The sequence below is a fragment of the Oratosquilla oratoria genome, chromosome 27, assembly GCF_046742065.1.
Source record: "Oratosquilla oratoria isolate Oo_2021 chromosome 27, ASM4674206v1, whole genome shotgun sequence".
Lineage (NCBI taxonomy): Eukaryota > Metazoa > Arthropoda > Malacostraca > Stomatopoda > Squillidae > Oratosquilla > Oratosquilla oratoria.
The window spans coordinates 18,770,634-18,784,472 of NC_134803.1; the positions used below are offsets into that span (position 1 = coordinate 18,770,634).

Here is a 13,839-nt window from a genome sequence, read left to right on the forward strand (position 1 = left end):
CATACTGACAGTATTCTATATAATTCCACCATCTACATCTTATCAAATTTGGCAAAAAACAGTTTTGTCTTCATTTCATTGCGTCGTCTGCTATTCGAAACATTCCGCCCGTGCGCTTCGGGAAAGGTTCGGGGAATTCCGCGTTCATGACGTCACAGTTGCCAAACAAACAATATTGTTATTCTGAATATCTAGACTTCGGAAAAGTGGTATGCGAGGCGCAATTAAAAGTGAATTTTCTGAATAAATCTTCTGTAATAGGTAAAAACTTTATTTGTATGCTTTTAAAAAGTACTTTTTCGATGATTTTTAGTGAATGGTATATCTGTTGATATCTGACCTTTAAATCGGCGACCCCCCCTCTTCATCCCCCCATGCATAAAAGGAGAATACGGGGAGAAATCCCTTCGGGCTGCGTCAAATTTTGCTCACACATACTACCTCACCCCCATCCCCCTGCCCATTCCACCTCATGCATCACAACATCATCCATATACAACCATTCTCCATTCACCCGTCTTCTGTCCTCTCCCGTCCTTCCTCAACAGACATTCCCCTCTTCCCCAAAGTCCCCTTCACCCCATCCATCCACCTCATCCTAGGACATCCCCTCATGTTCACTCCCTCCACATCTGCCTTCCATACCTCTTTTACTAGTCTTTCTTCACTCATTTTTTCCATGTGTCCAAAACATCCTAATATTCTTTCATCAACCCTATCTCCCAACTCCCTTTCCACCACTGTTCTCCTCCTCATCTCATCATTTCTCACTCTATCTAGCCTAGTAACCCCCATCATACTTCTCAGACACCTCATCTCTAACACATTCAAACTCCTTCTCTCTTCTTCTCTTATGTTCCATTTTTCTGCCCCATACAGTGCTGTTGGCACAATCACTCCTTCATACAGTCTCCTCTTAGCATCCATTCCCAAATGTCTATTCCTCATTACACTCTTCAATCCACCAAGGCATTTACTCGCTTCTCTCAATCTACATTCTACCTCCACTTTCACTCCACCTTTTCCTGCCACATTTGCACCCAAGTATCTAAAACTATTCACTTCCTCCAGACGCTCTCCCTTAATGCTCACTTCCAGTCTACTGCCACTTTCACCCCTTGTACATCTCATCACCTTACTTTTACCCACATTTATCTATAGCTTTCTTCTATCATATACTCTCCCAAACTCTGTCACCAACTTCCTCAGTCCCTCCTCTGATCCTGCCACAAGCGCAGTATCGTCCACAAACAACAGCTGGCTCACCTCCCACTTTTCTCCATTTTCTTTAACCATCTCCAATCCCTGACCCACTACCCTTGCATTTACCTCTCGCACTACCCCATCCATGTACAAGTTGAACAGCCAGGGCGACATAACGCATCCTTGACGAAGTCCCACCTTTACCTCGAACCACTCACTCTCTCCATTTCTAATCCTGACACAAGCTCTACTACTCTCATAAAAACTCTTGACAGCTCCTAGAAGCTTTCCTCCTATCCCATATATCTGCATAACCTCCCACAGTGCCTTTCTGTCTACCCTATCGTAAGCCTTTTCCAGATCCATAAAAGCCCAAAAAACATTCTTCCCCTTTCCTATAGCTTTCTCACATAATTGTCTTACCACAAAGATCTGATCTACACAACCTCTACCTGTCCTAAATCCACACTGTTCCTCACCTATTACTCCCTCTCTTCCTCTCCTAATCCTCTCAATCAAGATCCTCCCATAAGCCTTCCCAACTACACTTAACAAGCTAATCCCTCTGAAACTACTACATTCACACTTGTCCCCTTTTCCCTTGTAAAGTGGAACTATACAGGCACTCCTCCAGTCGTCCGGCACTCTACCCTCTCTCCATATATATATATATATATGAATAAATAGTACTTTTACTTTACAAAAATAATCATAACTCAGGTAATAGTGTTTGCTGCCAAACGATGTTCTCGTAAAGTGTCTTTCAGAAGGGTTTCTTGTACCACAATGGCATCCTGCTCAACTTCCCCCCAACCTGGGTGCCAAAGACGGGAGGATATTCTTTCCATACATGGTCCATACACAGAATGCACTGGGATAACACTGCGATGTATCTGAAAAATAACATAACTGATGAACTACTACATTGTATAAGTCTGTCATTTTTTCACATAACTGCATGGTGTACAGTTAAACATTTTTAATTAATTTAGATAAATAGTTAAGTAGTATGTTGCAATGCCTGGTAAATGGTATACTTATTTTTCTATCTACTTAATTACATACATATACCAAGGCTTTTTCCCCCCTTACAAAGGGAGGTAGCCAAAGTCATTCCCACCCAATCCATCCCTGAAAACACTCCACACCCCTCCACCCTCCCTCTCATCTTAGCACCTCCTGGATGATGGGTCATCCCTGCACCTTGTCCACTGCCCTGGGTCAGAAGCAGTGTCGCAAGACACAGCACATCCACAGCAAGGCTGCTTCATTAAATCGGCGACCCCTCCGTCCCCCCATGCATAAAGGAGAAGACGGGGAGATATCCATTCAGGCTGTGTCAAAATTTGCTCACACATACTACCTCACCCCCCATCCCTGCCCATTCCACCATTCCATCCACCTCATCCTAGGACGTCCCCTCATGTTCACTCCCTCCACATCTGCCTTCCATACCTCTTTTACTAGTCTTTCTTCACTCATTCTTTCCATGTGTCCAAAACATCCTAATACTCTTTCATCAACCCTATCTCCCAACTCCCTTTCCACCCCTGTTCTCCTCATCTCATCATTTCTCACCCTATCTAGCCTAGTAACCCCCATCATACTTCTCAGACACCTCATCTGAAACACATTCAAACTACTTCTCTCTTCTTCTCTTATGTTCCATTTTTCTGCCTCATACAGTGCTGTTGGCACAATCACTCCTTCATATAGTCTCCTCTTAGCATCCATTCCCAAATGTCTATTCCTCATTACAGTTTTTAATCCACCAAGGCATTTACTCGCTTCTCTCACTCTACATTCTACCTCCACCTTCACTCCACCTTTTCCTGCCACATTTGCACTCAAGTATCTAAAACTATTCACTTCCTCCAGTCGCTCTCCCTTAATGCTCACTTCTAGTCTACTGCCACTTTCATCCCTTGTACATCATATCACCTTACTTTTACCCACATTTATCTTCAGCTTTCTTCTATCACACACTCTCCCAAACTCTGTCACCAACTTCCTCAATCCCTCCTCTGATCCTGCCACAAGCGCAGTGTCATCCGCAAACAACAGCTGGCTCACCTCCCACTTTTCTCCATTTTCTTTAACCATCTCCAATCCCTGACCCACTACCCTTGCATTTACCTCTCGCACTACCCCATCCATGTATAAGTTGAACAGCCAGGGCGACATAACACATCCTTGACGAAGTCCCACCTTTACCTCGAACCACTCACTCTCTCCATTTCTAATCCTGACACAAGCTCTACTATTCTCATAAAAACTCTTGACAGCTCCTAGAAGCTTTCCTCCTATCCCGTATATCCGCAAAACCTCCCACAGTGCCTTCCTGTCTACCCTGTCGTAAGCCTTTTCCAGATCCATAAAGGCCCAAAAAACATTCTTCCCCTTTCCTATAGCTGTCTCACATATCTGTCTTATCACAAAAATCTGATCTACACAACCTCTACCTGTCCTAAATCCACACTGTTCCTCACCAATTACTCCCTCTCTTCCTCTCCTAATCCTCTCAATCAAGATCCTCCCATAAGCCTTCCCAACTACACTTAACAAGCTAATCCCTCTGAAACTACTACATTCACACTTGTCCCCTTTTCCCTTGTAAAGTGGAACTATACAGGCACTCGTCCAGTCCTCCGGCACTCTACCCTCTCTCCAGCAAACATTAAATAACCTCACCAGCCAGTCCACCATTACTGTACCTCCTTTTTTAGACATTCTGCATGGCATCCATCCAGACCAGGTGCCTTACCTGCTTTCATCATCTTAACAACTGCCTTCACTTCATCCTTCCTTATTTCTCCTCCATTCTCCTCACTCATCACAGTCATTTTCTTAGCATTTCCCACTGCAGCTATCTTTCCCTCCCTCTCCTCCTTCACATTTAGCAACTCCCTAAAATATTCTGCCCATTTTCCCTTACTGCCTTCTCTTCCATTATCATCTCTCCATCTGCACCTTTTACCTTTTCTTCTCTACTTGATTCGCCTCCTCTTCCTCTCTTAATTTCTTTCCAAAACATCTTTTTATTACTTTCAAAATTTTCTGTCATACTCTTACCCCATTTCACATCTGCTCTCCTCTTTGCTTCCTTTACCTTTTGCTTTACTTCTCTTTTCTTTTCTTTGTACCTCTCATATGACTCCCTCGTCCTATTTTGTAACCAATCTGGGAAAGCTCGCTTCTTCTCTTCTACAACCTTCTTTGTTTCCTCATCCCACCATTCACTACTTAATTACTCATGTAATTATTCTGCATCTGGCTTTCTTATAGACCAAATGGTCTTGTATTTGCATCCACCAGAATGTGTGTTTTTATATCACATACAGCCAATGAAGTTTAATTTCTTGTTAGAAGGGAGTAACAGATTTTTACCAATTCCTCAATGTCTGTTTGTGGCATGCACCCACCCAACATCCACTGCACACCCATCCAAAACCCATCTGTTCCTCCCATATTAGCACCTTATGGATGAAGGGTCATCCCAGGCCTGCCACACTGCTTGGGTCTAAGTTATACAGTGCACATTGTCTCCAGGGTATGGCCTTATAGCTGCAAGTAGTTTACCCCTACTGCTTCATTAAATGGCACCCCCCCCCTTCTCATCCACTAAAAAATTGACAGAACAGACAAGAAGATCATTCCCTTGGGCTGTCAATTTTTTCATTCATTCATTTACAACCATTCTTTGTTCCTTATCTTTTGCTGCTAGAGTGAAAGAACCAAAACAAAACTATCTACTTCTATAAAACATCACTCAACAAGTATTAGGTGTTAAGAATAAAGCACTACCAGAAAGAACAGGTCAGGTGGAAATGGACATAAGGCATTTAATAAGGCTCCCAAACACAAATTAGTGAGAAAGATCATTGAGACAGACAACCATTTCAATGACAAGAAATGGCAAACAAATTTCTTTGCTTGAAGATTGTACAATGGAGCCCTCCATGGAGCAATATCTCTCTCCACAACAAATCCAAAACATAACATAAAAGTGCTCACTTATGCAGATGACCTAACGATAACAACCTGGCACAGCAACTACAACACAGCTGCTAAAAATACCCAAACATAATAGACAAAATACAAGGTTTATGGGAGAGGTTTTATTGAAAAGATTAGGAGTGAAAGAGGGAATAATTTGTGAGGAACAGTGTGTACATAAAATTTTTGTGGTAAGGCAGATTTGTGAGAAGGTTATGGCATAAGGTAAGGATTTTTTTTTTTGGGGGGGTATGGATTTGGGGGGGAATGGATTTATGCTTTTGATTTTGGCTACCTCCCTTATAAGAGGGAAAAAGCCCTTGGTGTATGTATGTTATGGATTTGGAGAAAGCTTATGGCAGAGTAGATAGGAAGGCACTGTGGGAAGTATTCAGATATCTAGGATTGGGAGAAAACTGTTAATGGCAAACAAGAGTTTTTACAAAAGTTGCAGAGCCTCCATGGCTGCTCAATGTGTACATGGATGGGGTGTTATGGAAGGTAAATACGAGTGTAGTGGGCAGGGAATTGGAGATGGTTAGAGATGGCGGAGAGAGGTGGGAGGTGACCCAATTGTTGTTTGTGGATGACACTGCACTGACAGGGTCAGAGGAGGAATTAAGGGAGTTAGTAAAGAGATTGGGAAGTTATGCAATAAGAGAAAGTTGAAAGTAAGTAAGGGGAGATGGTGGGAGGGAGTTAGAAGTTAGCCTTAAAGGAGAGTGGCAGGAGGAAGTGGATAGTTTTAGGTATTTGGGGTTTCAGAAATATAGCAGGAAATGGAGTACTTGGGGAAGTAAACTGTAGATTGAGAGAAGCAAGTAAATGTCTTGGGGGATTAATAATTCTGTGATAAAAGCAGTGATGTGCTAAAAGGTAAAATTTCCATTTACTTTTCTGTTTTACAAATCTGTAACAGGAATTTTTTACTACATAAAGTCTATTTATATCCCAAGAGCTTTTTCCCCCTTACAAGGGAGGTAGCCAAAGTAGAAGCACATACCTACTCCCAACCATTCCACTTCCCTCCACCACCCTTTCCTCCCTCTCATCTTTACTCCTCTTGGATGACAGGTCATCTCTGTATCATTCCCACTGCCCTAGGTCAAAAGCAATGTAGCAAGACACAGTACATTCACTGCAAGGCCACTTCACTTAATAGGCAACCCCTCCCCACCATCTCTGTCCCTTCAAGCAGAACAAGAGAAGACAAGGAGAAAGCCTTTCAGGCTTCATCAAAATATCATTCACACATAAGCACACCCTACCCCTCCATCCCCCACCCCTCCCTTTCTTGCATAACATTATCATCTGTACACAGCCACCCTCCACTCATCCTTATCTCCTGCCTTCTCCCTTCCTCGCTCAACATAACTACATAAATTCCTTGAACTTAATTACAATGGCAAGTACTTGGACTTTAAATATACTGAAAATTACTATACTTGAACTTGGAAAATATCAAAGTACTTGGACTTAAATACATTCGCCAGTACTTCGACCCAATCTTGGTGGTGAGAGATAAGGATAATCCTTCATCCAAAGTTACTATGATGGGAGAGGTGATGAATGGGTTTTGGATGAGTGTGGGGTGGATGTACAGGGTCTAACAGATAAATCCGTACAAACTTTGAAGAGGTTTTAAGCACTTAAAAAGTAACATATGGCAATTCTGATTGTTTCCAGATACTTCCATTTGTCTAATAATTTAGCCAGTTGTATACTAGCACCGGTGCAATAAACATTAAGCAATGGAACAAGCCAAACGTTCAGCCATATGCGAACTTCGTCGTGCGGGTCACACTCCTAGCGCCATAATAAGGATGCTAAAATACTCCAGACAAACTGTTTACGATGTTTGTAAACGTTTTGATGAGACCGGCGAAGACCAACGAGCTGCTCACAAGCCCAGAAGGGGCAGAATTCTAACACCTCGCTTTTTAGCTGGTCTCAAGAGAAGTGTCAATGCAAATCCAGCCTTACCATTATCGACATTGGCAAAGAAGAGAGGTGTCAGCACAATGACAATTCACAGAGCATTAAAGAAATTGGGATTAACCTCATTCTCACAAGGAAAAAGACATCTTTTGACACGAAAAATGAAAGAAATCCGCTTGACCAGGTGCCAAAAGCTGTTGAACTGGATGAAGTCGAATGGCTCAGTCATCAAGTTTTTTTCCGACGAGAAGATTTTCACGGTTGATGCGACTTTCAATAAGTGGAATGATCGCTGGATAGCCTCCTCATCCTCAGAGGTTCAACACAAGACAACGACGAAGAAACCAGCAAGTGTCATGGTGCTCTGTGTGGTGTCAACTGAGGGGGACGTCTTCACTCACTTCTTCAACAAGGAGAAAGTCAATGCCGTTGTCTATTGCAAAGTTCTAGAAGAGAAAATAATACCCTGGATGAAAGATAAGGCTAGTGGCAACCAGTTTGTCTTCCAACAAGACTCGGCTCCAGCCCACACAGCGAAGAGGACCACCAACCTTCTCGAAGGGTCAAATGTGCAGACCTAAACCCTTTAGATTATTATTTTTGGGCGCGAATTGAGGCCAAGGCATGTGACAAGCCACACAGAAGTATAACAACCCTGAAGACAGACATCAAGAAGGCTGTGGGTTCATTATCAAAGTCTGAGATCATCAACGCTGTATCCAAGATTCGTAAACGCGTTGAAAGCGTCATAACAGCTGAAGGTGGTTACATTGAATGAAATCATTGTTCTTATTGCCTTTTCTAAATATACTGAAAATTTCATAACTCTCTGTTTATTATAACCCGAGATATTAATCTTAAAACATGTGATAAGAAGTTGTACGGATTTATTTGTTAGACCCTGTAGAGTGAGTGTATATTCAGCCACACCTTATAATGGGGGAAATTCTTTTTGTTATGTATGTTTAATTAACCACTTCTATACGGTGACGCCTATGTAGGCGGCATGAAGAGCAAGTGGATACTCGATGATGCTGATGTCGGCATTTTGATTATATTTATTGTAGTCGTACCTACGTAATTTCCATTATCTCTAAACTGGCTTCATCAATTTTCTATGGTTATCAAAATACACGGGTGAAAGAGAATAAACAATTGAGCACCGACTTTATTTTTTATAATGCGATTATTATGATGCAACATCGTATGTCGAGCAGCTAATGCTGTCAGACGCGCGATGTGCCCTGGAGTGAAGAGGTTAAAGGATAAGAGCAGGTAAAGCACCTGGATTAGATGGATGTCATATAGAGTGTCTTAAAATGACAATGATGGTGGACTGGCTGGTGAGGTGCTTTCATGTTTGTCTATAAGAGGGTAGAGTTTAAGTGCCAGTGGACTGGTAGAGTGCTTGTCTAGTTCCACTTTACAAGGTAAAAGGGGACAAGTTGGCATCCAAGAATCTTAAAGGAAATGAAAAATGAGATTGTTGTTCCATTAGAAATTATTTTCAAGAAATCCATCATATCCGGAGATGGCCCAAGAGAATGGAAGCTAGCTAACGTTACTCCCATATTCAAAAAAGGTGACAAAAAGAAGCCAAATAACTATAGGCCTATAAGTTTGACTTCAATCATAGGAAAAATAATGGAAACTATCATCAGAGATGCTATCGAACATCATTTAGAAAGTAACTGTTTGATAAATGATAGCCGGCATGGTTTCAGACGGAAATGTTCTTGCGTGACTAACTTACTCGAATTCTACAACACAGTTATCTCGAATTTTGACTAAAGAAACAATATAATTTAATATATCTAGACTTTGCAAAAGCTTTTGATACCGTCCCACATGAAAGACTACTTACTAAATTAGCTTTACACGGAATAAGTGGTAGCCTATTAGGTTGGACTAGTAATTGGTTGAATGGTTGAAAACAGAGAGTTGTCTTAAATGGAAAAACTTCTAGATGGAAAAATGTTACAAGAGGAGTTCCTCAGGGTTCTGTTCTTGGGCCACTTCTATTCATAGTATATATGATATAGACCATGGACTAAAATCTACTCTTTCCAAATTTGCTGATGATACAAAACTGTGCAGAATGGCAAATGATCACTTAAACCAATTAGATATTCAAGAAGATTTAGATAAATTACAGCAATGGTCTGAAAAGTGGCTAATGAAATTTAATACAAGTAAATGCAAGGTAATGCACATAGGTAGAAATAACAGTAAGTACGATTACAAGTTATTTGGAAATTCATTAACAAAAGTGGATAATGAAAAAGATCTCGGCATAATTATCAGTAACAACCTCAAATCATCCAAGCAGTGTATTTCAGCCTCTGAGAAAGCAAATAAGATTCTAGGACTGATTGTGTGATCTTTTGATTTCAAAAGTCCATCACTCATTAACAAGCTATCTAAATCGTTAGTTTGTCCATATTTGGAATATGCTGTTTCCATATGGTCACCAAATCTCATTAAAGACATTGACAGACTGGAAAAAGTACAAAGGCGAGCCACAAAACTGATTCCAAATATAAAAAATAAATCATTCGAAAATCAACTAAAACATATGAATCTGTTTTCCCTAAAAAAGCATAGACTCAGAGGTGACTTGATACAGGTCTTTAAGATTCTAAAGGGAACTGACATCAAAAGTGACAAAATTTTCACATTGAATGAGAATCAGACAAGAAACAATGGTCTCAAACTGTCCGGAAATAGATTCAATTTGGAAGTAGGTAGAAACAACTTTGCCAACCGTGTAGTTAATGAATGGAATAAACTTCCTGCACAGTAGTGCAATGTAGTTCAGTTCGAAGCTTTAAGAATCATTTAGATAAACACCTAAGCAAGATGCTGTAATGATTATAATTTATTTTATATTATTTGTTTTTGTTTTATCACTTGTCTGTTTGATTTTCATTTATTATTAGTTATATGTCAATTTATAATTATTTACTATTTACCTGTTTGTTTATTATTTAACTATACGTATGCATTTATCTATGTATTTTATTTGTTATTTACATTTATTGTAATTGACTTCAAATTCGAGAATGTTAGAGAACTTACTTGGTTGAGTTCTCTAACTATCGTCGGAACTGAAAGTGTATTCTTGAGGCTTCGATCTAACTGTAGAATTCCCTTGCCGAGGTTTATTTGTTGTGTCTGGTACCAGAGTTGAAGCTTGTCTGAGGTTCAGTTAACTAAACATAGTCTCGTTCGGCTGGGATTCTTACGAGCTTGTAAAACGGCTTCGAAACCACGGGACAACTAATACTTTAAGTAAGTTCTCAAAGTTCCCGATTTGTTAATCAAAATTACAACATAGGCTTAATGAATAATAAAGAGGGAGGGGAGTTTAATAATATATTAATTAAAATTACGATAGTGTGGTACGAAGTTATAGGAAAGGTTCCCGATTCAAAATTAAACAAGCCTTCAGGAAATCGCTGTAGCTCAAGGTAAACAATGCAATTCCCGTAACAACAATTACCACAGCCTCCCCGACAACAAAAAGAAAGTGTTTAAGAAATATAACACTTTCGAGCAAAATTTATAACAAGTTTTTGTTTGCTAGAGACCTCACTAGGTCTCTAGAGGCTAGCGCAGTCTTACGAGTTGGCCTCACAGAGGTAGGTTCCAGTGAGACACAATCGTCTTGTAAAGAGTTAACCTCCTCTGAGTCTGAGACCTTTTCAAAGGGTTCAGACTCTCTAGCCTGAACATTAGGATCCCCAGGGGATTCATCCTCAAGACTGGAACTCAACTCAGCATGGAGCTCTAGAGGGATTAAAAGTTTAATGTTGACTTTAATAGAGTTTCCATCAGGCTTAATGACAGAGACTGTACGTATCACCTTGTCTGGGTCAGGAAAAGTTTCCACAATACGAACTAAGGGCCAGTAGGGTCTGGTCTTGAAGGGGAGTTTCAAAAAGGCAATATCACCCTTTTCCCAGCTTCTAGAACTGTGATATGCAGCTCTATCCCTTTCCCTTAAGCTGACCAAGTACTCCGTCAACCATTGTTTCTTGAACTCTTCATAAAAATAATCCCTACAGTCCATGACCAAGTTGAGAAGAGAAGGGTAGTCTTCTCTCGATTCCCATTCAGGGACTTCTTCCAAGTCTCCAAACATCAAGGAAGGAATGGTCCTTCCAATAAGGAAATGATTTGGGTAATAACATCTACCTCATTTTCACAAGAACGATAAGTTAGTGGTCTATTGTTCAAAAAATTTTGAACATCAGACAAAAGAGTGGTAATCTCTGCCAGGGAAGGAACAGACCTACCCAATACCTTATACAAACATTGTTTCACTGTCTGTATTAACCGTTCCCAAGTGGCACCATACCAAGCAGCATAAATAGGATTGGTTTATGCTGAACAGGGGAAGTTTTAAATTTCTCTTCAAATTCAGAAGACAAAAGTTGTTCAATAACATTTCCCGCTTGTACAAAAGATTTAGCGTTGTCTGAATAAACAGCAGAAGGAATTCCATATCTGTTAGCAAACCTAACAAAAGCCAAAATGAACTCAGGAGTGGACATAGTACTGTATCCACAACTTCTAAATGAACTGCTCTAGTATTGAAACATGTGAAAATAAGAATGTATGCCTTAACCTTCTCTCCATTCCTGTCTCTAACCCATAAATGCCCTGTGTAGTCTACACCAGTATGGGCAGAAGGCACACTTAGATTCACCCTAGAGGCAGGTAAAGAGGAAGGAGAAGGATAATTAACTGCATGGGAATTGTATTTCCTACAAACTATACAATCCTTCAAAATGCTTAAAACAGCTTGTCTGGCCTTTAGTATCCAGAATCCGTGCATACAAAGGAAATTAAGTGTGGCTTGTATTCCCATGTGCATAACTTGACAATGAATAAAGAAAATTAGGATCTTAGTTAAATGATGAGATTTGGACAAGAGAAGGGGATTGACAACCTCATATTTGAGGTTAATGTTCTTGTCAATTCTGCCCTTGGACCTAATCAAACCATTCTTGTCCAAGAACAAGTTCATTTGACTTACCAAAGGAGGTACATCATTAGTGTTGGAATTCTGCAAATAAGCCAATTCAGCAAGAAAGGAATCCCTTTGCATAATACTCATCAAATAATTAGATGCTGCCTTAAAAGGGTCAGCATTAGACTTCTTGAACAGAAAGACAGCCTTAAAAATCAAAGAAGTGTGATGAAGAAGTTTACTATAGGAAGAAAACTTAGAGACATCTGTTAGAGGAGTGTCAACTTGTACAACAGCAGCATTGACAATGTCTCCCTTAACCCATTAAACTCCGATGACAAGATTCTTTGTCATTTGGTCAAATAAAACAAAAAATCATAAAACACCAAAATGTTTGATCAAACACCAGAAAAATATGACGTCAGTCCTCGCTTCGCTCGCGAGCGAAGCGAGGACCATAATGGAAGACTGCATTATACACAATCATGCACGCAAACAACACAACATACACTCTATAAAGGATTTGTGGGAAAACCCAGTTTCGGCTGTGGCCTTCCTTGGGGAGACGGGACTGCTCGGACAGACAGTCTAGGGAACGACAACAACAACAACAACCTCTTCTTTATTGCAAACTACTTCTTGATCAAGAACAGAAAGAACAGAAGTTGAATTGCATGTCCACTCCCTGAAAGGTAAACCTCCATTGAGCATGATCTCATTAATTTTCTCGACCATTGCAGGGAGGGAACAAAGCTCATTGGTTGTGTAGACCAAATTGTCTACATAAAATTTATCTTTGATTAAGGAGGCAGTTAGAGAGTCAGGCTGCAAAGAAAGATGGTGTTGGATAATGAAATTTAGAATGAAAGGGGAGTAAATGAAGCCAAAAATGATAGTATTGTACCTGAAGGGTATATACTGGTCGTTAATCCTCCTGAAGAAACAGAACCTGTTACGATTAGCCTCATCTTTCAAACAGATCTGCAAGAAGGCTTTCATAACATCAGTCAAAATGACATGATTATTGGTCCTGAAATACAACAAGAGAGAGAGGAGGTTGTTCATCAAGTCAACTCCCGGTAATGCAGCTTCATTTTAGGAAGGAGCTTTTCCTACTTTGAGAGAGCAATTGAAAACTAGCCTTATTCTAGAAGTGGCACGATCATCATCCTTCAACACATGTCTATGGGGTATAAAGTTTTGTCCAGGGACTCTTTCAGTTACTGGCTCAATAATACCCAAGGCCTCTTGCTAGTCAAACACAGCTTCATATTCCTCTCTAAGCCCCTTTTGCTCAAGTTTGTCATAAACCCTTTGAGCCACAGCTAGATATATCTTAAGGTTAGAGGGAACAAGATCCACTAAATCCTTTTTCCACGGGATCTTCACATAGTAATGTCCATTCTTGAAGGAAATGGACTGTTTAAATTCATCAATGTGTCTGTTCCTCTTTAATACCAATGGACTCTAAAGAATAGAAATTGTCAAGACCATACTCAACATTAGAATTAATAAAAACTTCCTGCAAAGGATCAAATTGAGAACTTACAGGTTCCAAACAGAAGTTGACAAGAAACTTTTCTTTGCCTAACCTTTTGGGAGGAAAATATTTAACAGTCTTATAAGACTGAGTAAGGGAAGTGCATTTTCTCAGTTTTCTTTAGAGAAACTCCATCGGTCTTGAAAGAAGAAATATAGAAAACAAGTGAATCTCCATGATATTCCTC

The 13,839-nt window shown here is 40.2% G+C and overlaps 1 protein-coding gene across 2 annotated transcripts in view; it reads right to left on the bottom strand.

Moving 5' to 3' along the window:
* Positions 1-291: 291 nt before the first annotated feature.
* The window catches only part of LOC143039925 (transcriptional adapter 1-like), a 231,572-nt gene continuing 218,024 nt past the window's right edge, over positions 292-13,839 (bottom strand). The window contains exon 6 of one of the 2 annotated variants that reach the window (XM_076210317.1): positions 292-2,096. In XM_076210317.1, coding sequence (XP_076066432.1) covers positions 1,920-2,096 — 177 coding nt within the window. In that variant the 3' untranslated portion in view covers positions 292-1,919. The remainder of the gene's footprint in view (positions 2,097-13,839) is intronic. The other variant, XM_076210316.1, reaches the window with a different exon arrangement.